Source organism: Cinclus cinclus, chromosome 3 (genome assembly GCF_963662255.1).
Source record: "Cinclus cinclus chromosome 3, bCinCin1.1, whole genome shotgun sequence".
In the NCBI taxonomy this organism is placed as follows: Eukaryota; Metazoa; Chordata; class Aves; order Passeriformes; family Cinclidae; genus Cinclus; species Cinclus cinclus.
This window is the reverse complement of record NC_085048.1, coordinates 6958351-6982659: the sequence shown is the minus strand read 5'-3', so window position 1 is coordinate 6982659 and position 24309 is coordinate 6958351. Positions and strand designations below refer to the sequence as shown.

The following is a 24309-nucleotide window of genomic DNA, read 5'->3' as shown; positions in this document are numbered from 1 at the left end:
CATTCTCCAGAGTGTTCACAACAGGGACCACAACAGTGTGCTCATAACAGGGATCATACCTTCACAAGTCTGTGAACTGACCTGTCTATCTGCTTGACTGTAATCACATTTACTCCTACAGGTAATCAGCTTTGTAATAAAAAAACACAGGGGCAATTAAAATATAATTGGGGAAGCATGGAGATACACTGGAACTTTTTCTCCAGTAATACTTGTTTTCTCTACTCCTTACTGACTGTAAGGCAATGATCCACATTCAGGAGATTAAAAAGCTTTTCTCATATCTTTACGGAACAGCATAACACAGTAGAGAACACCATGAAGAGGACTCTGCTTATGGGTTTTCAGAAATATATTCATGCTCAAACATAAGTCTTAAAAACAGAACCTTGGCCTATGCTCAGTCTGAATTACTTATAACCTTAAATTCCTATTTTAGAACTTCTGTATCAACAGCTGAACATTTGCACTGTGTCTTTTGGACAAACACTCAAAGTGCTGCTCAGAAACTCCTCACAAACTGAACTCTATTTACAAGTCATTAAGCAGAACCAGACTGTAGCATTAGTTGGCATTTTTCATGCTGTCTTACCCTCTCCTGCTGTGTAACTCTGGGTATTAGGCCTTTTATTTACAGCTGCATAAACAGCTTCTGGTCTGCAGAAAGAAGGGAAAAAAAAAAAAAGAGCTTTGTGTTACCAAGAGGCTGATCAAGACCAAATCTCTCAATTCAGATGAGACTAAGATCACATTGATCATATCAGAACTGACTCTGAACTAACTGCAAAGACTTCCCTGACTATCAAACAGTATCAAGTATCACTGATATTTAATATATTTATGGCACCCAAGAGCATACCACTTAAAAAAAAAAGTGATAAAAGGGAGGGAAGAGATACATTCACAAATTATGTTATTCAAAATAAGTAAATTAAAGATTTTGACTAAATTATCTTATTCTGAAGAATTCCTAAGAAGTTTTAGCAGAATGCATGAACAGAACAATTTACACACAGTGGTGCAGCCACCCCAGCAATAACCAGGCTTCACCTGAACAGTTACCCTGGAGCATTAGAAAAGGCATAATGATCTTTTCAAGTGAAAAAAAAACACACTACTGCTCTGTGCAGAGCTTACTTAGTTTTGGGTCACTTAAAAACTGGCACCTTTAGAGGCAGAATGCAACAGCACTGCAAGACAGGAGACTTGGTAATGAACAAAAAGTCTGGCACCTGATGAACAATCAAACACCACTGATGTTTCACAGCATCAGCCTAGCAAGACTGTCTATAGTTACACAGCAGTGATCCCATCGTTACTTGGCTTGCCAGAGTGAAATAATAAAAGTCTAAAATGATGGAGTGCAAATTCTAAAGGGCATTTATGTTCTGCACACAAAAGCACTGCAAGAATTTTGCCTCTAAATCACCTCTTTTTGCAAGCTGATGAATAAAACAACAACAAAAGTCACACTTACTCCTCTTTCTTGGTTTCACTCCCAGGTAAGAGCTTGACATAGGACTTTGGAAACCAACCCCTTCCTCCATGTACCTCTCCAAACCACCAGTTCTCCTGCTGCTCCAGGACAGTGATGATGTCATTCTTTGAAAAATTCAAGTGGTTATCTTTTTTTGCAGTCCAAGAGCAAAGTGCTTGTGCTTTTAGATTCTCTACAGGCTGCCCCTGTAAGACAAAAGTGATGTTGGTTGACCACACTGCCCCAAACCAGTTCAATTGTTAAAAACAAACACTGGTGGATCTTTCACTGAAGCTTAAGCAACTTCATTCTTAGGTGATGGCTGAATAACTTTGTTTACATCAATGCATGCATGCAACCCAGTTTCTTATTTGTTAGAAATATCTTCTGTGTTTAATTACAGGTGAACATTATTTTAGAATTATGGAAGATGAGTCTTCTTGCTCAGTGGTCCCTGGAATTATATCAATGCACTTTAATAGAATATTTAGATGAGCTTCTTTATCCTCCAGCCTGCTCAATGAACCTAGCATTAGCAAAGTTGCGAGGTGTTCTGTTTTTTTTTTAAATTATTTTCATTAACATGAAACTGAAATACAGCAAGTCCTGCACAAGGTACCTGTCCATGAATGGGTGAAACAGATCCAGGGGACACAGTGCGAGTAAAAGCTGATTTCTGCTGCCAGGCTGTGTTAACATTCAGACTAGAAAAGGGGACATTTTGGTAATCAGATTCTTCTGCAGATTTACTTGGTGAAAGTGGTCTGCAAATTGAACACAAGACATATTTATCAAATTACAACTTTTATTTAGAAAGTACCTCAAGCAAAGAACATTTTTTTAACATCTATACAATGCAAAGCAGACTATCAAGTACTTAAATTTTCCAAGCTAAGACTTCTAAGAAGGTTCTTCAGTAAGTTTTCTGCATTTATATTTTAAAAACAAACACCAAGCGAAACTATACAGCATATTACGTGCTAGTTTAATTTAGAAAAAGCAATTTAAACACAAACATAACTCACTCGGAAGCAGCTGAGGTAGTAGATAAAGATACTGTAGGAGGAAGTAAGGCTTTCTTAGGAGATAAAGCTTTTTCTCCCTCTGGTATTTTTTCTACATAATTGCATGGAAACCAACCAAAATGTCCTTGAAAACTCCCATAAAGCCAACCAGGCTCTCCCACAGTTTTTTCATCAACCTATGGACAGGAGGAGAAATACAAAGAATTAGAAGCATAAAACAAGCAGGGTACCTGGTGGGGCAGCACCTGCTGGCTCTCTGACCTGACAGGGCAGTGCCCACAGCAGGATCAGCATTTTCACTCTGCCCTGGCAGAACTGAGCTGATTTTGCCCTGTGATGATGCAGCTGCACCATTTCAGACACAGGTACAGACAGACCCGAGGGACCCTGCACCCCTTCAAACAGGCCCCAGACATGCACGTGGGAATCATGCAGTGCCTCTGAGCCACTCTGTCCTGCCAAAAATGCCCATGCACTATGCTGGATTCTGCTGAATGTGCAGCCAAGAGGCAGGGGTTGGTGAGCCCAGCAGAGCAGGAAACAACTGCTGATGTTCTGCTCACAGATATAACTGTCAGCTGACTGCATCCAAAACTCATCCAAAAACTCCATTATTTACTATGTGATTAAGTACAGAACATCCCTAAACATTCACAGCAATACTGAAACTTCCTTATGCTGCAAATTAGCCAGTTAGTGAAAACTGACTCAAAATCAGCAGCCCATCAGATACTATCAGCTGGCTGGCCTAGCTGGGGTTTGGGATGCAAGATGAGGAGAAGGTGGTACCCTATTTCTGAAATCAGTTATCAGCAGTTAAATGATACAATAACAGCTGAGAGGGAAGTCAAAGCAAAACCTACTTCTCGTTCCCTTTTCCATGGTTCATTGGTATGAAAAGGCAAATAAATACTTTTAACACTGTCAAACTGAAAGCTAATTTTGTAAAGTGCTTTAATATTTTGTATGACATTGCTTTATAAATTCTTCCTCATCACCTACTTGTATAACTTAGAGTCTGAATGAGAAGGAACCACACATATTTATACATTAGAAACTGTATTACCATGGTTGTGCATCAGTTTTCATATATTCACCTGCAGGGAAAGATTTTTCAAACAAGTGCTAATAACTAATATACATGAAATAACACAGATTTCAAATGAGATGCCACAAGGCATTTCCAATCGTGTGGTCCTACTGTAATATTACAGACAGCAATTCAGAAAAGTGCTACAATAAATAGACACAGAATAAATTGCTCTAAGTGTCTGCCTGAGGGAAGATTGATAAAGGAACTCTCAGAAAGAGAATCACAGATTCATAGGATGGTTTGTGTTGAAAGGGATTCTAAAGATCACCTGGTTCCAGCCCCTCTGCCAGGGGTAGGGACACCTTCCACTAGACCAGGCTGCTCAGACCTTAACAGAAATCTTTGTTAAGAATACACTGGAAAACAGTACTAAGACTGAAAAGAACCTTTCACATCTACTTGTTAAATAACTAATTTGATTTTAATTCAAATGCCATCAATAAATAATTAATGTCTCTATTTACCATGCTCCCATTTCAAGCAAACACTCAGGAGCCAACTTGTACATGTGCAATGAACTGCAAGAACTACATTGTTTCTGATCTACTAATTTTAGAAAGTTTATGTTTAGCATTCACTGTTCTTATATTTAAAGAGATTGTCAACATATCTAGGATGTGTAAAACTCAGGGAACTATTTCAGCTGAACTAATCCTAATTTCACCTGTTTAAAAAAAAAATAAAGAAAGCAGCAATCCAATTTAAATTTTGAATAAACATTAAAATACATCAATGCAACGCTTTTGACCCTTAAGACTTCATGCACCTCAAGGCTAGAGAAAAGGGTTAATTTTTGCAAGTTAAATGTGAATAGCAAATCTTACCTGAATTACATCTCCAGTATTAAAGCTCATCTCATCGTGGTTCCTTGCCTCAAATGGATACAAAGCTCTGTAATTTACCATGGCAATGGAATTCCTCGACTCTGCAGGACCAACTGCATTACCTGGAAGGTAATAAAGCTAGTTACCACTCTGACAGCTGAGAAACAGTCAGGTGGTGCCCCATCACTCTAAACAACAGGTAGGAATATCAGTTCCTGCCCCAGACACTGCACAGGTATCAGAGGAGATCACCAGGGCATCAGTTTAGCACACCCCTCATGGAAATGTAACTGAAACAACAAAATGCACTGACTTCTGCAGTGACAAAAATCACAGAAACGAGAATGGTTGGGCTGGAAGGGACCTTAAAAGTCACCTAGTTCCAACCCCCTCCCATGGGCAGGGACACCTTCTGCTGGACATCATTAAAATGACATTTTTATCTTCTCTTTCCTCGCCACACTGCTCTGGCTAAGCCAGTGCTTTAATAAAGCCTCATTTAACACCACTATAATGTTCCAAGTCGAAAAGATCCCACTGTTGCAACAATAAGTGTTCAGCACCATGTGTGAAGATTTTTTTAGAAACCTGTAACAGCAAAATATCACAATTTCTACTTTCTTTGCATCCCCATTCTCCAAGTCAGTGGCTGATGTTGCAAACAGGGAATGTTTTACAATGTTTAGCTGAGGCATGCAAATATCTTTCAGCCCTGCTCTAATTTGATCCTTGCTGAACTCAGTGAGAAAAATGGCTAATAAAAACTGACAAGAACTAATGAAGGATGAAATCAAATGTGTCTTTAGTGAAAATATTTTTAAAGCATTATTTTTCTGAGTCCCACAGCTAGAGTTAGGTCTAGTCATTGAATTATTTGTTTTTGTTTTCATCTGAGCCATTGCATAATGCAAAAATAAAACTACATTTCACTGTTAATAAATCACTTTTCTGAGCGTTACCTGCCCATCTCTCATCAATGAACAAACCCCCTCCATATTAGCATTCTGTTTTAATGAAAGAAAGTGCAAGCCCAGGAGAAACCTAAAATATTATGGTTCCCAGCAACTGCTATTTGTTGACCATGATCACTGGAAGATTTGTCATCAGTCTCATAGGTGCTGAAAACTGACAGAAGTAACTTACGTTTATTAGGATCATTTATAACTGACAAAAGGACATGAAACATTGCTGGTTTGGGTGTTTTTCAATTGTATCTTGGGCAAGAAGCCTGCCACATAGTCACATCAATACTAGTACACCTGAAGAGTGAAGTAACACTCAGGAAAGTAGAAGTCCAGAAGTCTAATGATTTTGAGATTACCTTCATTTTTCCAGGGTGGCTTTAGACTTTTCCCCTCTGTTGGCTTCAACAGATCTGCAAACTTTTCATTTATGCTTATTTTAGAAGTGTGTTTCTCTACCTCTTGAGAGTTGTTCGCTTCTTTTATCTTTTTCATCTCCTCGTTCTGCTTGCGCCTCTCCTCAGCTTCTTTTGCTATTTGTTCTTGCTTTCTTTTATCTTCTTCCAGCTGCCTCTGCCTTTGTTGTTCCACCTCCCTCAAGATTGTGGCTTGTCTATTTTTCTCCTCCTCTGCAAGAAGCTGTTGTTTGTTTTCCCTTTCTCTTATCATTGCAGCTGCTTCTTCAGCTTTCAGCTTTTCTTGGACTTTTTCCTGCATTCGTTCTTCCTCCAATCGCTTCTTTTTCTCTTCCTCTTCCCTTCGGATATTTTCCTGCCATCGGTTTTCCTTCTCCCGTTTTGCTTTCCTGAAAGAAAGGAATGAGACAAGTAAGAAAACAGCGATATAAAAATGAATGAGATTGTGTTCCTACAGCAATCACACTTGTCAGCAAAACTGAGTTTATGACCCTGATCACTCTGCTCTCAGGATCATCAGCTCTGCCACAGACTGTGGCTTAACATGGGTGCCAGTGTGTTCCACATAAAGATAACAAATGGATTAAAATTCAAGAATTTTAATCCATCACCTGTGCAGTGCCTTCATGAGCACTTCTGCCCACCTGCATCCTGATGAGCAAGAACTGATCTGGTAATTGAACCAAGCTGGATTTAAGCTCTCCAGCAAGGTGGTATCTAAATCTCCTGAGTGGAAACAGTGACTTCCAAAGAGATTAATTTCACTCAGGTACACAGATAAAAATAGCCTTTGCATACTCATCTTGGCAGCCTGGTATTTTTGCCTTCAGCAGTTCCAATCTATCCAATGTGCTTATCCCTGCCAGGACCACACTGCAGCAGACAGAGTCTGGAAACCTGACTGTATTCTCTGAAATTATTTGGATGTTACCCTGTGCCTCAGCTGTCTAAAGAAGTTCGTATTCAATTCAACACAATATTTTAGCTGTCAAGATCTTTCTTCTGAAGAGAGAGGACCTAACCCTTTGGGCCATCTTCTTAAAAACATCTAGATGAGACCTTTTCATCCATTCCCTGTGGGACATCCACTCCTCTGTTGGGCATTTTAGTGGTTCCAAGCACATGTCAGGATGCAGTGGAAGCTGTGCAGTGATGCTGTTACTCCATCACACAGCTGTGTCCAACCAAAAAATTAACAAGGTATCACCACACATATGGCAAGGTTCTCTTAAACAGACTGTCACAAATGTTATGAAACTTCATCACATGCAGAAAAACGCTGTCACGAGCAAAGCCCATGAATCACCCACACTACAAGGTCACTAGCTCTGTTTCTTTAGTCAAATCAAATACAAAACAGTGAAAATCTCTAATTCAAACACTCTTATGTGAGTGGTACTCCACATAAAATGCTTCCTCTAAGGCAACCAATAGGATGTATTTTTATATTAAAAATATAGATCTCATCTTAAAAGTCAGAACAGCATTATTTTGTTTTAAGAACTGCAGCATTGATACACTCAGCCATGGTTACCTTGCAGCCTCATCTTCCAGTCGCTTCTTCTGTGCCAGTTCATCTCTTCTTTTTTGTACCTCTCTTATTTTGTCCTGTTTGATCCTGTGGAGCTGCTCCAAGGCTAATTGCTGTGTGCTGTAACTTTCCCTCAGGTCCTAGGGAGGGAACAATGCAATACATAAAAGGGAATAAAGCCAATCTTTGAGAAAAGCATCCAGGCATTTAATGCTTCTTCAACCAAGTTTTAATACAAATGGCCAAAGTAGTATTAAGTTATTAATAGTCCTTGGAGGTCACTGCAAAGAAAGTCAAATCAACAGAAGTATAGAAGGAGATGGCAGGTTTGCAAAGTCAGTGACGTAATTTGGGCTTTCAAAGAGCCCTTCCAGTCCTACACCTGCTGGAAATGCCAACTAGGACAGAGGAGAGGGGAAGATACAAAACTGAATGTTCAAACACAATGTTACTGAAGGAAGTGAACTGTATTTTAAAACTACAAGGAGGTAGATTTCAGCTGAAAGCCAACACTGTACCATAACCTGAGAAAGCATCCTGCACAAGGGTGCTCACCCCTGATGCTTCCTGAGTGATCAGTCCCATGTTTGAACCAGAAAAACTTCAGAAATATACCCAGCAGTTTTACCACTGTGGGAAACCACAGCTTAAAGACACTTACTCTAACTGGACCATTCCTGCACTTGTCAGCTTCTCCATTTTAATATTTTTCTTTTTGAATGCATCCTTTAATTCCTGTACCACCTCCCTCTGATAACAATCTTTCTTCCCCAAGCAAAAAAATCAACATGAATCTTTTGGATAACTGCATTTATGACCGAAAAAATCAACAATTATAAAATTACTTTAGACTGTACTTTGCCATGTTGCAAAAAAACCTCTAAGATACTTCAGTCTTTCTTCTTAGGAAACTTGTGACATACATTAAGCAATGCAACAGGCAAAAAACCCCAACTTTTTGCATCTGATCTTGTAAATACAAATAAAGCAATTCAGAATGAATCACTGAATCACTGCAATATGCACCTCTACAAATAATCACGTTGCCTAAGAGAGATGGTGCAATTAATATGACAAAGGTAAGACAAGATTGCTGTGTCGCTGTGTCTCTGTAGCAACAAACTAAATCAAGCAATTGACTACATTTTTTTTTTCCTCAAAAATATTCAGCTGGGAATATTCTTGTGTCTTATTTTGCCCAGAATTTCAGGAGCACTACGGAAGCAGACTTACATTAGAAAAACTCTCATATCTTTAAGGACAGAAAAACCTTCATGTAAAGCAAAATGAAAAGCTCATTTAGGTAATTCTGTTGTTTTATTTTCTCATAAGCTATTCTAAAAGTATTTCTGACTCAACAGACAAAAGCAGTGTTGAAAGACAGAAAGTAGGTTTTAGTACTGGGTTAATCTGGCAGTTTGACAGTATTGTGTTTGCCATACTGTATTATGCACTCTGATGCTACTTCTAGACTTTTAAACTTGGACAAGAACTCAAATATCTGACTCACAGCTTAGGATGGATGGATACATGTACAGAGCAAGAGATGGAAAAGTGGGAGAAGACACTGTTTCCATCTGAGACTACTTTTTTAGTTCATGTTACCTTAACTAGCAAGAAAAATGTTTGGGTGAAACAACTTTGAGAATAGTCCATTGAGGAATTTAAAGTCAGTATTTTGCTCTCAGTATTCTGTAGTTTGGATTTCTAAGCAGGTAAGGATGTTAAGTCTTTAAGAGGATGTAAAAGCTAGCAGAAAGAAAAACAGCCTATTGATTTTCCTTTGGGAAAATGTATTTGATAGAAGTTGCACATCCAAACAGAAAGGGTAAGCAGAGAAAAATTGCGAAATAATTAACAAACAAAAAAGCCAAAGATTAGAAAATAACCTTAAGTAAGAGGAAGAGGTTGTTGAGACAGCTTAGCAGAGACAAAAGGCACTGAAGAACAGAATCATCCATATTCTCACACTGTAAGATAAGGTAGACAAAAAGCCAATTAATCTTTGCACTGTATTTTGAAAAACATATTTTAGGGAAGACTGAACTGTGGATGCAGCCACTGAACACAGCAAGCCATGCAATAAACAAGTAACTGAAAATGCCCATTGCCTGAAGCCACTTTTAAAAAGAAAATAAATTCCTTACACGTTTACACATTTTTGTGGCTTTTTTTTTTTCTTAAATTTGAGAGTGCAGAGCCCTCGTGCTGGCCCAGCATCAATCCATTAGTTAAGGAAAAAGTTCCACCAGTGCCACTTGGAGTAAGCTGGCAGATAAAGTTAAATGGATGTGTGCTACCCTGTGAGAGCTGGCAGGTCAGAGTTGCCTCAGAAACAAAAAAATTAGAGCCAGTGATCAACAACTCTTACTTTACAACATATTAATGAATATTAACACATAAGTGGCCTACACTTACTTTTAAGGATTATACCCAAATCTGCTACCAGACCTGGCACAGCATACTGTGAAACTACGCAGGTCTATCAATAAAAGTCAAGTGTTCAGTACACAATTCAAAAATAGCAGCAAATACGACCTCATACTGTAAGAACAGTATGTGCAAGGGCCTGAAAAACTTCAATTCTAAATCAAAATGAGTTCTAAAAGGCAAAAGGTGAGAGTGAGCAACAGTTTAGTCATGCAAAGCAATAGTTATCAAGAGACTCATATCTTAGTACATTAGCAATAGGTTTGCATTTTTATTGTATTATTTACTCCAAGACTTTTAATAATTCTTTTTTGACACTGAAGATGGGGAAGTCTGTTTGGAAACCTGGTGAAAGTGGCACCAATCTTTATGAATGGATGAAAAAATAAAATACAATGCTTACAAGTGTAGGATATTTAGATAATGCAAGTACCTTAAGCTGACTGTTAAATTCATCCATTTCAGCAAGTTTAGAAGCAGTTTCCTTCTCAAGGGCATCTAGCTGTTCCTTAAGTCTTTGGCATAATTCTTCCTTTTCTTGGGACTTCTTGTGCACTGAATTGACTCCTGTACCTCCATGAGGAAAGACAAGCAATTTTACAAGTGTTTCTGGGCTTTTTTTTTTTTTTTTAATTTTTCCCCCTGGTTTTTAATAATTGTTTGCTATTTTACTATTATATACACAATCCAAACCTCCTTCCTCACAAAAATTCCTTGATTTATCTTTCTAGTCATATACACCATGAGGAAGAAATATCCCAAACACTGAACTAAGGCACACAGGCATTCCACGCAATACATACAGAATAATTTTCAAGGTTTATTTTTTATGTCAGACCAACTCATACCAAGTTTCTCCAGACAGAAATTCCAGTGTAATTTAAAGACCAGTAAATTTCCAGTAAATTAAAGACCAATGTAAACTTTACATAAATTAACTCCCTTGTGTTTAGACTACCAAAAAAGGACAAATTGTAATAATATTTGTGAGCTACACAGTCTATAAATAAAGTTTTAAGCAAAATCTGTGCTTTTTTGCCAAAATGTGTTTGTTTGCCCCTATTTGGGACATAAAAGAGATAATAGAATGCAGATGAGGACAATGGCACTAACTGGGAAGATGTAGAAGTGTAGGTGTGTTTAACAGCTCTGTACCCTTTGGCCTTGATTACAAGGGATGAGAAATCAGCAAAGCAATCCAGAACAGCAGAACTCATGTGCAGGCACTTACTCTGAGTGTTTTCAAGTTGAGCATTTTTTATCCTTTCATTTAACAACTGCTTTTCAGGAACCAAATAGATTAGTTTTTTTTGATAATCCTGGAGATGTTGAAGAGAACATAACAAATTTTTAATATTGCTTATGAATAAGTAAAACAGAATGACTTTTAAAACACAGCTTCAACTCATGTTAATGAAACAGGGATGCAAGTTATCATTACTGGATAAAGAAAAAATTACTTCTATACTCTTAATAGAAACAATATTAAAATTGAAAACTTTTGACCCCAAACCATTAACACAGCTGGAAAAATATTTACCACAGAGGCCAAAAGTATAAATATTATCACAAGTCACATTTAAGGTGACTGCCCCAAACCTAACATAAAACAGTAACAACATGAAAAGAAGTTTCTCTGAGGAGCAGAAGCATCACACAAAAATACAGCAGAGGATAATTGATGGTAGTCAACTGATTGGAAATTATTAATGTCTTGTTACTCAAATAGAGAAAATAAAACATAAAAGAGCAGCAAGGTAATTCAACCTAAACACCAACTTGGTCTGAACATTGGACAACATTCCTCAAAAATATCTGAGTCTGGAGCCATAGAAGAATTCAAAATTAAAGAGAAGTCTCTATTATCAGTCCACAAAAGAATAGCTGAGGTTTTCACAACTGTTATTTAACTCTCAGCTCATTTTAGTACATATAATCATTTGTTTACTACCACACACAAAACTAAAACCCTCTGTAATGCTGACACTCTTGCCTATTTCCTCTGTACTGCAATCCAGCTGACTCCGTATTCCTCCCTATGGAGATGCATTATCAACAGCATTATGGAAACACAGAATACAGTAAAAGAAAACCATAAGCGTAACAAAGTTACACACCTCAAGCTGTTGCTGTAGTTGCTTGACTTCCATGATTCCTTGGTCGTACTTCCTGTCCAAGGCCTCCAGCTCAGTTTTTTGCATTTGCTTTTTGCTACGAATATCCTGCAACCTGCCTGAGATCTGCTGATGTTTGTCAGTCTGGAAAGAAAGCAGAGACAGATTATACCACACATGGCAAAAAATCCCTTTGCTAAGCCTGTGGGTAGGTTAGTTCACAACAAGTTCTCTAAAACAACCCAAAATACCTGCTTTAGATCAGTCATACAAAGCAGAATGGAACACCTAGTGGGCCATTAATGAAGGTATTAATATTTACATAATTTAAAATACTGTATTTCAGCATATGTGGTGAAATTCTGGTCTTACCAGGGCTTCTAATTCAAGATTAAGGCTCTTCTTTTTAGAGGTCAACTTGACAATTTCTTCTTGTTCCCTGTTACGCTGATTGAGAAGTTCTTGGCGACGGATCCTCTCCCATTCCAGCCGTCGCTGGCGCTCGAGCTCCTGCTTTGCTGCCTGAGGGAAAGTTACATTACCTTAAATTACAGTGGAGATGCAGAATTCAGAGACCATGATTTAATATAATGTGCTCTATTTCCAAACAGCACAACAGCAACACAACATAATGTCTTCTCTGAAGTGCTCCTATACACTTCAGCATCAAAGAATGCAGGAAGTGATCCTACAAAATTCTTCATGCCACACTCCTGACACTGGATGAAAAAAGCTTCATAATTCAGAAAGCCTCTGCAGCTTGGAATATTGCCCATAAAAGAGCACATTGACAGATACTGCTTGTAACCTCCTTTGAGTATTTCACAGAACTACATAAAATATGGAAGTGTGATGCATGCACTCAGACACCAAGTAGAAGCAAATTTGTCTCAAGTTCGGCTGTCAAAATGCTATCACTTATGAATTCAGTAGTCTTGTTTGGAATACAAATTTTGGCAAAAATGCAAGAAATATGCCCAAGAAAATCTCATCTGTCCTATGAAGTATCTTTAACCTACACCAACATTTATAACAGACACAAATTATATTCTCTCTCCAAAGACAACCTGACATCAGCCAGGCCAGGAGACAGAACCAAAGCCAGCACTCAAACCTCGGATGCTGTATGCACATACACATTCCTTAGAACATTGAAAAGTAATGTTAAGAGAACAACCTCCCGCCTTTCTATTTCTTTCCTCCTTTCTTCTTCCCTTTGTCTCTCCAGCTCTCGTTGTCTCTCCAGCTGCCTTTCCACTTCCAGTTGCCTCTTCCGTTCCTGCTCCTGGCGTTCCCTCTCTCTTCGCTCTTGTTCTTCCCGTTCTTTCTGAGCCTTTCTTTCAGCCTCTCTCTGCTGCTGCTCCAGCAGGACCTGTCGGCGTTTTTCCAGCTCCATATTTCCCCTCTCATAGTTGGCTTTCCTTTTGTCCTCAAACGTCGCTAAAATAAGGAAAGGTCATTATTTCTGCCCTGCTCAAAACACCGCTCTCAAACAAGAACCTCAGTTATGCCACTAAAGATAGATACTTCTTGGCAAGTTCAGGTTGTTCAGTCATGGATGATGTAAGATCTTCTATTTGTTAAAGTATTATTTTTCTGTTCAAAAATACCTCTACATTTTCCTAAGAATAATCCAACGGGGGTGGGGGGGGGGGGGGAGGGGGGAGGGGAAGAAGAAGAAAAAGTTCCAGTTTGAAATCACCACAAAAATGACTTTAATGTTACAGGAAAGCCTCTCACTCTAAAGAATGAAAGATGAAAGGATCCTAGAGGAAAACATAAAACAACAGCTATTACAAGCTGAGAGAAGACTGTTTGCTGTTAAAAAGGTTTTCCAATGTGTAGGAAACATTAATACATGGATAAAGAGCTTAGTTTTTCAGGGTGTTCCCTGTAAGAGTTCCTGGAATTAAAACTACCAGACACCAAAACAAGATCAAGCTCAATTACTGCATACAAGGATAAAAAGAGACACAAAATAATGGTTTAGGCCCCCAGCAAGAACCCTTCCAAAAAGAGAGGCAGGTCCTGTCTTGCAGTGTCCCTGTAACATTGTCAGTAACAGAATCTATGGTATGTTCAAACTGCTTCCAGTTTGCAGAGAACTGAACTACACTGGACCCTCTGCTTTTGGAATGGCCAACAAGGCCAAGAACTTTCAAATGAAAAAAAAATAAATTGCAGTAGCACAGCAGTTACTGGCCATTAAAGGTTTATTTTCCAGAATACATTATTAATCAGCACACTTTTCCTTTCCTACAGCTAAAAATAACCCTTGTCCCTGCCTTCTTAATCCTATTAGATGTAACAGGCTGACTACATCCACTTAACCTTCCTATCATCCAAGTTAAAAGGGATCTAGCTCCTGAAATAAAGCTCTCCACGGATTTGATTATTTCTTCCACTTTCTAAAGGCTTCAGTGCCCTTCAAAAACAGCCCCATACATTAAGACCATGAACACTGTTTTTTACCTGGCTGTTTTTTCTGTGGCTCCTCCTCTTGCACCGGCTGGTAAGATGGCAGAGTTCCATTTATATTTTCAGTATATTTTCCACTCCTGGAGGGGAAAAAAACCCACCCCACCATTGTTAAGAGAAATAGCACAGTTGTGTTAAATATATTACATTTCACTGCCCTCAGTGATTACCTGAAAGAAGGTGGCACCAGCTCAAGGGGCAGAGTCAGGGGAAGTGGCTGCCCAGCTTTGGCCATGTCTGTGAGGTGCATGGCCAACACAAACTCATCAGCCTTCAGCTGCCCATCTCCATCTATATCAGCCAGGGACCTGCAGGGGTTCAACAGCAGCACCAATTAGAACCAAATATCACAATCACTCACAAAATACAGCTGAAACAAGGCACTCTGGATAAACAATTTTTAAAACTGACAATTCCCATGGAATGTTTTGGTAAAAATGCTTACAGTTAATAACATAAATAACTGATGAAGGGAGATATTATTTGGTTTAATTATGTACTGTTATTCAGATCACAGAATCCTGGAATGGTTTGGGTTGGAAAAGACCTTAAAGATCACCCAGTTCCAAACCCCTGCCATGGGCAGAGACACCTTCCACTATCCCAGGTTGCTCCAAGCCCCATTTAGCCTGGCCATTAACACTTCCAGGGATGGTGCATCCACAGCTTTTCTGCACAGCCTGTTCCAGTGCCTCTCAATCCTTATGCTAAACCTGCTCTCTTTCAGTTTAAAGCCATTCCCCCTTGCCCTGTCTCTGCAGGCCCTTGTAAATAGTCTCTCTCCATCTTTCTGGTAGGCTCCTTTTAGGTGAAGCTTTCTTTACAGCTTCACTGAAACATTCTCTTCTCCAGCCTGGACAAACCCAATTCTCTTACATTACCATAAAATACTGAAAAGTGGACAGGAAATGGTAAGAACTCTCTCTTACTTTATTGCATCACAAATAGAAGAGCTGGAAAGTAAATCTATTTTTTGAAGCCAAAGAAAACATTACATAAAATTACATCAAATTCTACAAGAGGAAGCTTTGCACAGAATTATTTTTTCCCCTTGTGTCTCCTCAACAGAGCAGGGAAGATATGAGCTGGTGCAGAGTAACTCGCAGTGGATAGGAAAGGAATCACCTACCCCCTCTAAGGAGCACATGATAATATTAGCCTACAAAATGTTTCCCACAAACTGGAGGGGCTGGTGTGGGGTGTGTGTTTGTGTGAAACCAGTGGAATGCAAGGAAGCAGGAGCCTCTCTCAAAGAATTATCTATATAGACAGAATTGCTAAAATGTGTCCTTAGACTGCATGTAAGCAAAATGCATATTAAAAACACAGTTCATTAAAAAAGCAGTTAAAAAACCCTATGAAAAACAAAAAGGAAACAACAAAACAAACACCAAAAAAATCCATCACGCAGACACACCAGAGTGAAAAACAAAAGCAGGAGATGATGGTATTTTGTTATGTTCACACAACAGCACTACCACATATGACAGCACCATTATTTCAGTAATTACCATTAACAAGCACTCAGTAGAAATATTGGTAATTTCTTAGGGCAAAACCAAAATTTGGGCTGTTATTTCCCTCTAGAAGGGAACACAGAGCTCTTTGCACTGGCTACTGATACCTTCAGGATACACACCTAGAATGAAAAGAGCCTTTGCACACCTGATTTATTCTTCAGACTCCAGAGAGGAGCAATACAACCCCCCACACCACGTTTATCTTCACAGCATGAAACTAAACAAGCTGAGCTTTGCTGCTGCTAAAGACACAAATAACTGTCCTGGGACAGAGGGAGAAGAAAGGGAACTCCAGAGGAGAGGTAAAGCTGTTGTGAATTCTGCTGGGCCACTAAATTTCATGTATAGCATCTGAGTTATGTCTGAAGGTGTAACTTAACTACCATGTCTGTCTGTCATTGAATGAGCAAATCATTCAAGCCTTCAGACAACTCTTACCACTTTCATCAGCACAATAAAGGCAAGTCTTAACAAATGTGTAAAATGCAGATATCTTTATGGAAACTGCAGTAAGACTCAAAAAAGCTGAAGGGTTACTTATTTTTTAATCTTTCTCCATACTTTAAAACTAACAACCTAGATTTCAGAATCCTGCTTTTGAAAGGATCAAGCCCTCAGCTCAGCAAGAGCATCCCTGGATCAGAAATTGAAGTTAGCATTGTTCTATTATATAGAGTTTAGCAAACACAGAAAATGAAAAACTGGATTATTTCAAGGTGTCTTTTAGAAATTCAGCTAGTGAACAAGCTAAGTCTGTTAGCAAACTAGTTAACCAGTTTGTTTTAACTAGCAGCTCAGTTTCTGTTTATGATTTTAGATCTGTGGTGCCTCTATCATATCTTATTTAATAAAGTTCCTTTCCTCTCTTAACACCATAAAGACATCGCATCAGTAACTAAACTCACCAAATAGTAGCCAGCTGAGTCTGTGAAAGATTTGATTGCAGAAGGGCATTCCTTGCTTGAAATCCTTAGTGAAAGTGTAAAAGATTTTTATTAAAATAAACACTTCATTCAAAGATCCACATGAGGCAAAAAATGGGTCACAAACTAGGACATGTTTATTTTTATTATTAATCTAATCCATTTTCATCAGTTGGTTTTACTTCCAAGCTTAACAACAAGCATTATAACCTGAACTCAATGAAGATCTAAGTATTCTTGCGTGCCTTTTTCCCACTCAGAGCACCTAACAGAAAAGTTGACATGAAAAATTGGTATTTATGGGAATCCCCACAGCTGCCACAAAAACACAGCTGTTTCCCTAAACCTTAAGCTATCACCTGGAGGAGCTTTCCTTGGTAGCAAAGAATCAGATACATTTCTAGGCAGGTCAAGGAAACCTTCAGCCCAAAATCGACTGAACAAGATAAAAAGCACTGAGACCCTCTCCTTAAAGAAGGAATTGTCCTCTTTTGTAGGCAAGGGAACTGAGGCAGAGTGCTTGTTTGAAATGGGAAATCTAAGACACACAAAACACACATACTGACTTTACACCTACTGACTGCTTGGCCAGTGCTCCCTACTCGCTGTGCTGCACTGAGGAACTCTGCTTTAAATGAACTTTCTTAAAACTCTCTTCTTGTATTAACTTTGTATGAAGTCTTTTGAAGCCACGATAATGCTGTGGCCCAGCACAGATGTCACTGGAAATCAACAAGGATTCTCTTAAATTACTTTGGAAAAATTCCAGGCAATGCGTGCAGTTCTGCAGTGTCTTTCCCAAGCTCCTTTCTTGAAAAAGATAAAGCCCAAATATCTGAGCATTGACTGATACAGGAGAATAAGGCACAAAAATTATGGTGAATGTCCCCCATTTTCACAAGAAAGTGTCTCAGTCACTTTCAAGAGTGATGCTTGAAAAATGCCTGCTGACTTTACAGAGCTGAACTCCACAGCCTTGTGGTTCTCTAGTCAGATCCCACCATTCCAGGCTTCTCCTTTTCCCTGCAACAGCAGCTGTAGCTTCCCCAGTGTATTTGGCTCCTCCAGGTCTAACACAAAGCCCAAGTCAATGAACTGATGGTTATTTCCATTTCTTGGTTGGCTGAAACCTAGTCTCTCATGCACAGGTCTGAGCACCAACATTTCAGCTTTTATTTAACATGCAAGTCAAAACTCAAACTGGGATTCCATCCCTCAGCCTGTGATGTTCAGAGGCAGGAAACACTCTGGTTTTCCCAGTCCATAACAAAAGTCATACTCACCTGATAAATATCCACTCATACTTTTATCAAGACTGTTAAATTTCTGTCTGTATTTTAATCTGGAGGCCTGAGGAACTGCCCAGTCTGAGGACGTAATCTTTGGTGAATTCCCAGCTAGTGATGCACTAGAGGAAGAATTTGAACTGCAATATAATTTCAAAACAAAACAGAACAGAACAAAAAGAAAAAAAAAAAACCAAAAAACAAACAACAACAACAAAAAAAACACAAAAAACCAAAAAAACCAAACCAACCAACCAACCAAATATCAGAAGAAAACCAAAAGAGAAAAAGAGATAAAGAAATAACTCTAAACCACTTGGCATAATAAAGAGGCACTGGAACAGAAGACACATAGCATCTTCCAGTTACATGAAACAACTTCCATGAAGTTTTACCTTTGCCCACTTGCTATAAATAATTTCATCACAAATATGGAATTTTACAGTCAAAGTAGGGATATAATTATAAGGAAACAAGACACTGAATTGAAAATCCTTTTCCTTTGCTATCGCAGGCACTAATGCACATAACTGATCCTTCTACCACAGCAAAACAATAGTATAGAAAACCACAGGAAAACACCTCCACTATCCCAAGAGTGTTGGATTACTGTTTAGGTAACTTTAAGAGACAAGTAAATTAATAACAATAAGAATAAAAACTGATCTGATGAAAAGCAAAAGCAGCTTCTAAAGTTGTTTTAATCACCATTTCCAGTTCTACCTCTTCTTTCTGCTTGTGACAATGACATGCTGAATGGAGCTTTTCAAACTCAGTCAGTTTTTGCAGAATAGTGCTGATGGAGGGTTTAGATATACCCATAAAACTTGCATCAAACTCACAGAATTTTCAGTGTCCCATCTCTGAAAATTAGACAAACTCAGGAAAGCTCAATCCAGCCTGCCTTGTTTAAGGTAAACCCCTGCTCTGACAAGTAAAAAAACCCAAAACTATTTGAAGTGCTATCCAAAGGAACACAGAATGCTGATAGAAACAAAGCCTCTCCAGCAAAATGCTGGACTGACATCCCCTACTTGGAATGAGACAACATGATGGTGAAAATGCTGCCAACAATAGCCCTGGAGAAGGGCTCCTTTGTACAGCACTAGAAACAGAAAGCTTTCCAATTAAAAAAACCCAAACAAATAAACAAACAACTAAAAAAACAAAAAAGAAAAAGAAAAAAAAAGAGGATTCCAGGCACATGCCATGCCTACAGTCACCTCACAGGATATCTACTGACATCAGGTGTGTGAGGAGCACAGATCATGCACCCCACATATGCTGAACAGACAGCAGGGAGATGCAAGAACCTCTGACTTATGGAACTGAGCTGGGGCAGAGGTGCCCTCAGGACCATCTTTTGGGACACACCCCTGGATGCCCAATTGGATAGATAAGCACAGTCCCTCACTTTAGTCTATGGCAAAGCTCTAAAATCAGTGAACCAGAGCAGCTGATTATAAAGATTCATAATCTTCTATTACTCATAAAACTAATTCACACATAAATATTGATAACAAATCCTATTCTTACATGCCTGCTGAATATATGTTGCCCTCTATAATGAATGACCACATAATGCATAACACATTGATTTTACAACCACTTAGTAAGGTTTGTTTCTATTTGCTAATGAGGTAGATTCCCTTCTTTTTGGCACTGCTCTTCTGATATCCTCATCTACTCTGGGTATTTTGTCAATTTACTGAAAATACCACTTATTGTGCATATAAAAACAAAATCTATTTTTAGACTTGATAGGTCATATTAATTAGATAGACTAATTTTTAACAAACGTACTTTGAGAACAGAAATGCTCCATAAGTTTTGGAAGCTATACTATTTAAGTGTAAGATACAACCATTTTAAACTTAACTTCCATACCTGCTAGATCCTAAATCAATTAGTGACTGTGCCTTCTGCATACTGGAACCACCAAATCCTCCTGCCATGGGGCCTAAAGAACCAGTATGAGGCAGTGCTGGAACAAGAAGAAACAAAAAAATTAACCCCAGAACTGTAAAGCAGCTGGGTGTAAGATAATGCTTCATAATCAACATTCACTTTGATAGAAGTAGGAAAAGCTAATCAGTGTCTTATCATTATGATTAACTAGGTAGAACAGAATTAACAAATGTGAATTTTGTACAAAAACCGCTTGTAGGGTTTTCTGTTAAGATTTTTTGCTGTTGTTTAACTCTCATGCATGTGCTAGCATGCCTGTCTGAAATTAGCCATAGGGAAGATAAGATTCACAATTCTGAGAGCAAGTACAGGACTGTGCTATACTTACTTGAGGAGAAAGGTACAGACAAAGGCTGCAGAAGGCTGGATGTTCCATTTGGCAACGACGAAGTACTGACAGAAGGCACCAGGGGAGCAGAGATAACCAAAGGAGGAATGGAAGTCATGGAGGTCAGAGACATGGGAGCTAATGGTGTGATCGCAGACACAGACGTTGGCATGGACAGATTTGGCATACTACCCATTCCTAGAGCAAAATCCAATAATTCATGGTTTAACATTGCAGAGGCTTCAGCAAGAAATTGGGTCCCTTATGTGAGGCAGAAACTACATAAGCAACCGGTGTCTGGAATACAATGAGTTAAAATAGATTCTTATGTATAGTATTTACTTTTTCTCTAAATTTAGGCAAGACAGCTCACAGGGGGAAATACACTGAATGGGAATATAAACATAAAAATCTTAACAAGCAAATTCTTTTTCAAGGTAGGTTTACCTACTATTTTCACAACAGAGCAAGATCTGGTTTTCTATAATTGCAGCTATACCTACTTCTTCAACAAGCCTGGCCCCTGGAAGAGAATTACAACCTCAAAAGCTGCAACAATCCTCCACAGGGAAAAGCTGCTGCTGTTTCTGAACTAAGTCTCTTCCAAGAATCAGCCCTGGAAGAATCCACAGGGGTGAAAGATCCTTATTAGGGACCCATGTTTAGCAGAGGTTTCTAGAGGCAGCTGCCTGAGGCAAATTAGGGCACTCAAATTACTGGCTGCACCTTGTGGAAAACAACAGTGCTGGTGAGATGATGGAAAGCTATAGAGGTAAATGTATACCAATCACAGCTCTCTGTAAATGCATGCCCTTGTACTCAAACACAAGAGATTTGGTGATGGGCAGACATTTTAAATCATGTATGTAATTAATATATGCATACATTTAATTTCAGTGTAGAAGTGTGCACGTATTTTGTAATCCAGCTCAAGTCATTGTGGATATTTTGTGCTATAAAACAACACAGTAACAAGCATGCACAGAATCACCAAACATCATCACAAAAAAAGTCAAAGTAATTCTATTCAGTTAATCATATCACCAAAACAGACAATCTGATTCACTTTGAAAAAATATGTAAAGCATCTATTCTACCAAAACTCTGACCTTTGACTAAATTTAACTTTAAAACCCCAAAGCATAAATAGGTGACTGAGAAGGAGGGAGACAAAAAAAAGACCACCAGTAAAAAATGAGAGCCTGAAAGTCAGATGGCAGATGCGAGTGGCCTTCTTGTCAAAACTGAATATTTTTTCTTTATTAAAAGTCTTCAAAGAATCAAATTATCAAAAATATCAAGAAAGTGACCAGGTCAATTTCCTAAATCAGAATATCCTTTTTTCTTGTTTCACACTGATTCACTCAACTTTCATGGTCAGATTAATGCTTTTATTTGGCTGCAATTAACTGTGGGTTTTTTACCTCTGAACACTAAGAAATTATATATTCATAAGTACCAAATCGAGCTGACATTAGTGGTGAAAACACAGGAGCTTGTTTCATGACAGGAGGGAGAACTGAAGGCAAGTGCTGTCCTTGCAATTTCAGCTTGATGAGTTTCATAGCTATAGAGAACTCCAGTTGATCCATTTTTCCATCCTTGTTCAGGTCTGAGAGTGTCCTTAAAACAAAATAAAATAAAATTAGAGAAGAAACAGAAACATAACATTTTTGGTCAGTGAGAGGCTTTCCTACTAGATGTGTTTACTATTTTTGCACAGGAGAACAAGAAATGTATTGCAAAGTAAATTTTCTACTTTTGATGATGTTCATACCTTTGAGAAGTTTGACTACCAACTTCTGCAGAGTTCAGTTTTGAGGCTGCTATATATTAAACACATAATTCCCAAGAAAGCAGGAAAACATTTGGGAAAGTAGAAGTTCTCCTGCCCAGTGGATACACTTGTTGCCTCTGCTATGCTTTTCTTTATGCTCCCAGCCAGAATAATTATTTTAAATTAATACTTGGTAAGGAATTAATGCAAGAATCTGGAACAGGATGCAGGAGGATGCAGAAACCTCATAAAGGCACTATCCATTGCTCTGAAAACTTCATTAATTCACAGTGGTAAATTAACCTCACAGTGGTGAGGTTTTCTAAGCATGTTAGCACTCTCATCTGTCTTCCTTTTGACAGTTCTCCAAATAAATATAACAGGAAATATATGCAACGGTGCATAAATAACCTCAAAATTTATGGTCAGACAGATTATACAAAGTTTTATTAATATTTAAGCATGCAAGGACCAAGCAGAAGTATATAAATAAAATTAGGAGAGCAAAAAAAAAATCTGACTGATGTTAAGCTTCATTTTTCCTTTGATTCTATTACTGCTCAGTACAAAACCCCAAGGCCCCATAGAAAAATCTCCTTGCCCTTCTCTTCTAGGCACTGAGGTGTCTGGTTTAATGGTGAACATAGTGGTGATGCTGGTTGGACTTGATAATCCTATAACAGGAACACTTTTCTAATATTAATAATTCTTTGATTCTATGAATCTGAAGGAAAAACTAAGTTGCATTTAGTTACTTTTGCTAAGACTTTTTCTTAAAGTTGTTCTTAATTGTTATGAGCCTCAACTATGTGTCTTTTAGCACACATGTATCTTGGTAACAGCCAAGTACCCAAAAATGAGCACAGGATTTTAGTGAGGACTGAGGTTACAGAGAAGAAAATGTTCCAGGTGTTGCACTCACCACATACATGCTGCAAGGGACAGAACTTTTCCCAGTTCCTGTATTACAGTCTTGCTTGGTATCTCACATGTCAGAACTGTCCTTCTACTAACTTTTTTTGTGACTTTAGATTTTTTCTTGTCTTCTGCTTTAACCTCATGTACTTCAAGCCCTTAATACAGCTTAAAACCACTGTTTTCAGCATGATCCAGTTTGAAATAACATCACAAGAAAGATGTAAAAATTACTGAGTTTTAATTAATTGTTGATACACATACAGGCTGAAACCTTCCTCTAAATTTAATAAAATTAAAACAATGATTCAGATAATTTCTATCTTGACTGCTGAAAGTCTCTGTGAAACAACACAACACAGCAAAGGCAGTATTTGAATGCTATGCGTCTCCAATCTTAGAAAAAACAAACAACAAATAATAGCTTACCATATTTGAGCAAGGATTGAAGATGGCAGACCTGACTGCAAAAAAAAGGTACGTGCTTGATCACCTGTGATAAACAAGGAAAAAAAAGATAGACTTTATATCAGAGACAGATTTTTGAAGAGCTCAGCACTCTCTTGGGGGATCAAGTTTTTCACAGAAATCCTCATGCTGGATGCCAAGCTTTCCAGGGACTTTTTTCCCAGCTTTTAACACTGGTGACAACAGTGATTGTCAGACACCCATGTATTCTGTAATTCCCAATCTTTGCTTTGAGAAGTGACTTCAGACAGCTATAAAAACTTTACCAGGTCACAAATCACCAGATGCCAACATCTTAAAAGATGTCTGAATTCAAGAACGACTGAAAATTCAGACCTGCCCCAAGTACTTAAGCAGGAAAGGATCAGAATACTATTTCTTTTCTTCTCTCTCACATCTAACTTGAACCAGTATTGTCTCTCTAGAAAAACTAGGAAAACACCATGTTCTAAATAATATCCTTTTCTGCCAGAGAACACCCACAACTTCAGTATTTCAGGAAGGGAATGGGAACTGTTGTGCAATCCATACCAAATTCTACATCACTTGGAACATACAGAACAGGGACAGTGGTGTTTATGCCTATATCTGAGTGAATTGCAGAAGCTTAAAGCTAAGACTTCAGGTTACTCTTTCAGCTCTCTCTTATATACATACCCAACCTTTTATTTCAAGCATTTGCCAAATAAGTAACAAAGCCTGCAGGTGTAGATGCAGTAAAGAGCCCAGGCCTAAGGGTAGTCCCTGGGACTGCAGTTTTCAGCTGGAGGTAAA

The 24309-nt window shown here is 38.4% G+C and overlaps 1 protein-coding gene across 1 annotated transcript in view; it reads right to left on the bottom strand.

Annotated features, from left to right (window-relative positions):
• Positions 1-24309, bottom strand: part of ITSN2 (intersectin 2) — an 81397-nt gene that overhangs the window by 24718 nt on the left and 32370 nt on the right. Inside the window, exons 4-24 of the mRNA XM_062489656.1 lie at positions 23497-23560; positions 21835-21998; positions 20376-20573; positions 19967-20063; positions 18077-18219; positions 16776-16839; positions 14521-14658; positions 14345-14430; positions 13050-13312; positions 12245-12394; positions 11876-12016; positions 10990-11077; positions 10192-10331; positions 9218-9298; positions 7332-7468; positions 5973-6186; positions 4420-4518; positions 2503-2678; positions 2097-2241; positions 1478-1683; positions 593-657 (exon numbers count right to left, since the gene is read on the bottom strand). Coding sequence (XP_062345640.1) covers positions 593-657; positions 1478-1683; positions 2097-2241; positions 2503-2678; positions 4420-4518; positions 5973-6186; positions 7332-7468; positions 9218-9298; positions 10192-10331; positions 10990-11077; positions 11876-12016; positions 12245-12394; positions 13050-13312; positions 14345-14430; positions 14521-14658; positions 16776-16839; positions 18077-18219; positions 19967-20063; positions 20376-20573; positions 21835-21998; positions 23497-23560 — 2859 coding nt within the window. The remainder of the gene's footprint in view (positions 1-592; positions 658-1477; positions 1684-2096; positions 2242-2502; positions 2679-4419; positions 4519-5972; positions 6187-7331; positions 7469-9217; positions 9299-10191; positions 10332-10989; positions 11078-11875; positions 12017-12244; positions 12395-13049; positions 13313-14344; positions 14431-14520; positions 14659-16775; positions 16840-18076; positions 18220-19966; positions 20064-20375; positions 20574-21834; positions 21999-23496; positions 23561-24309) is intronic.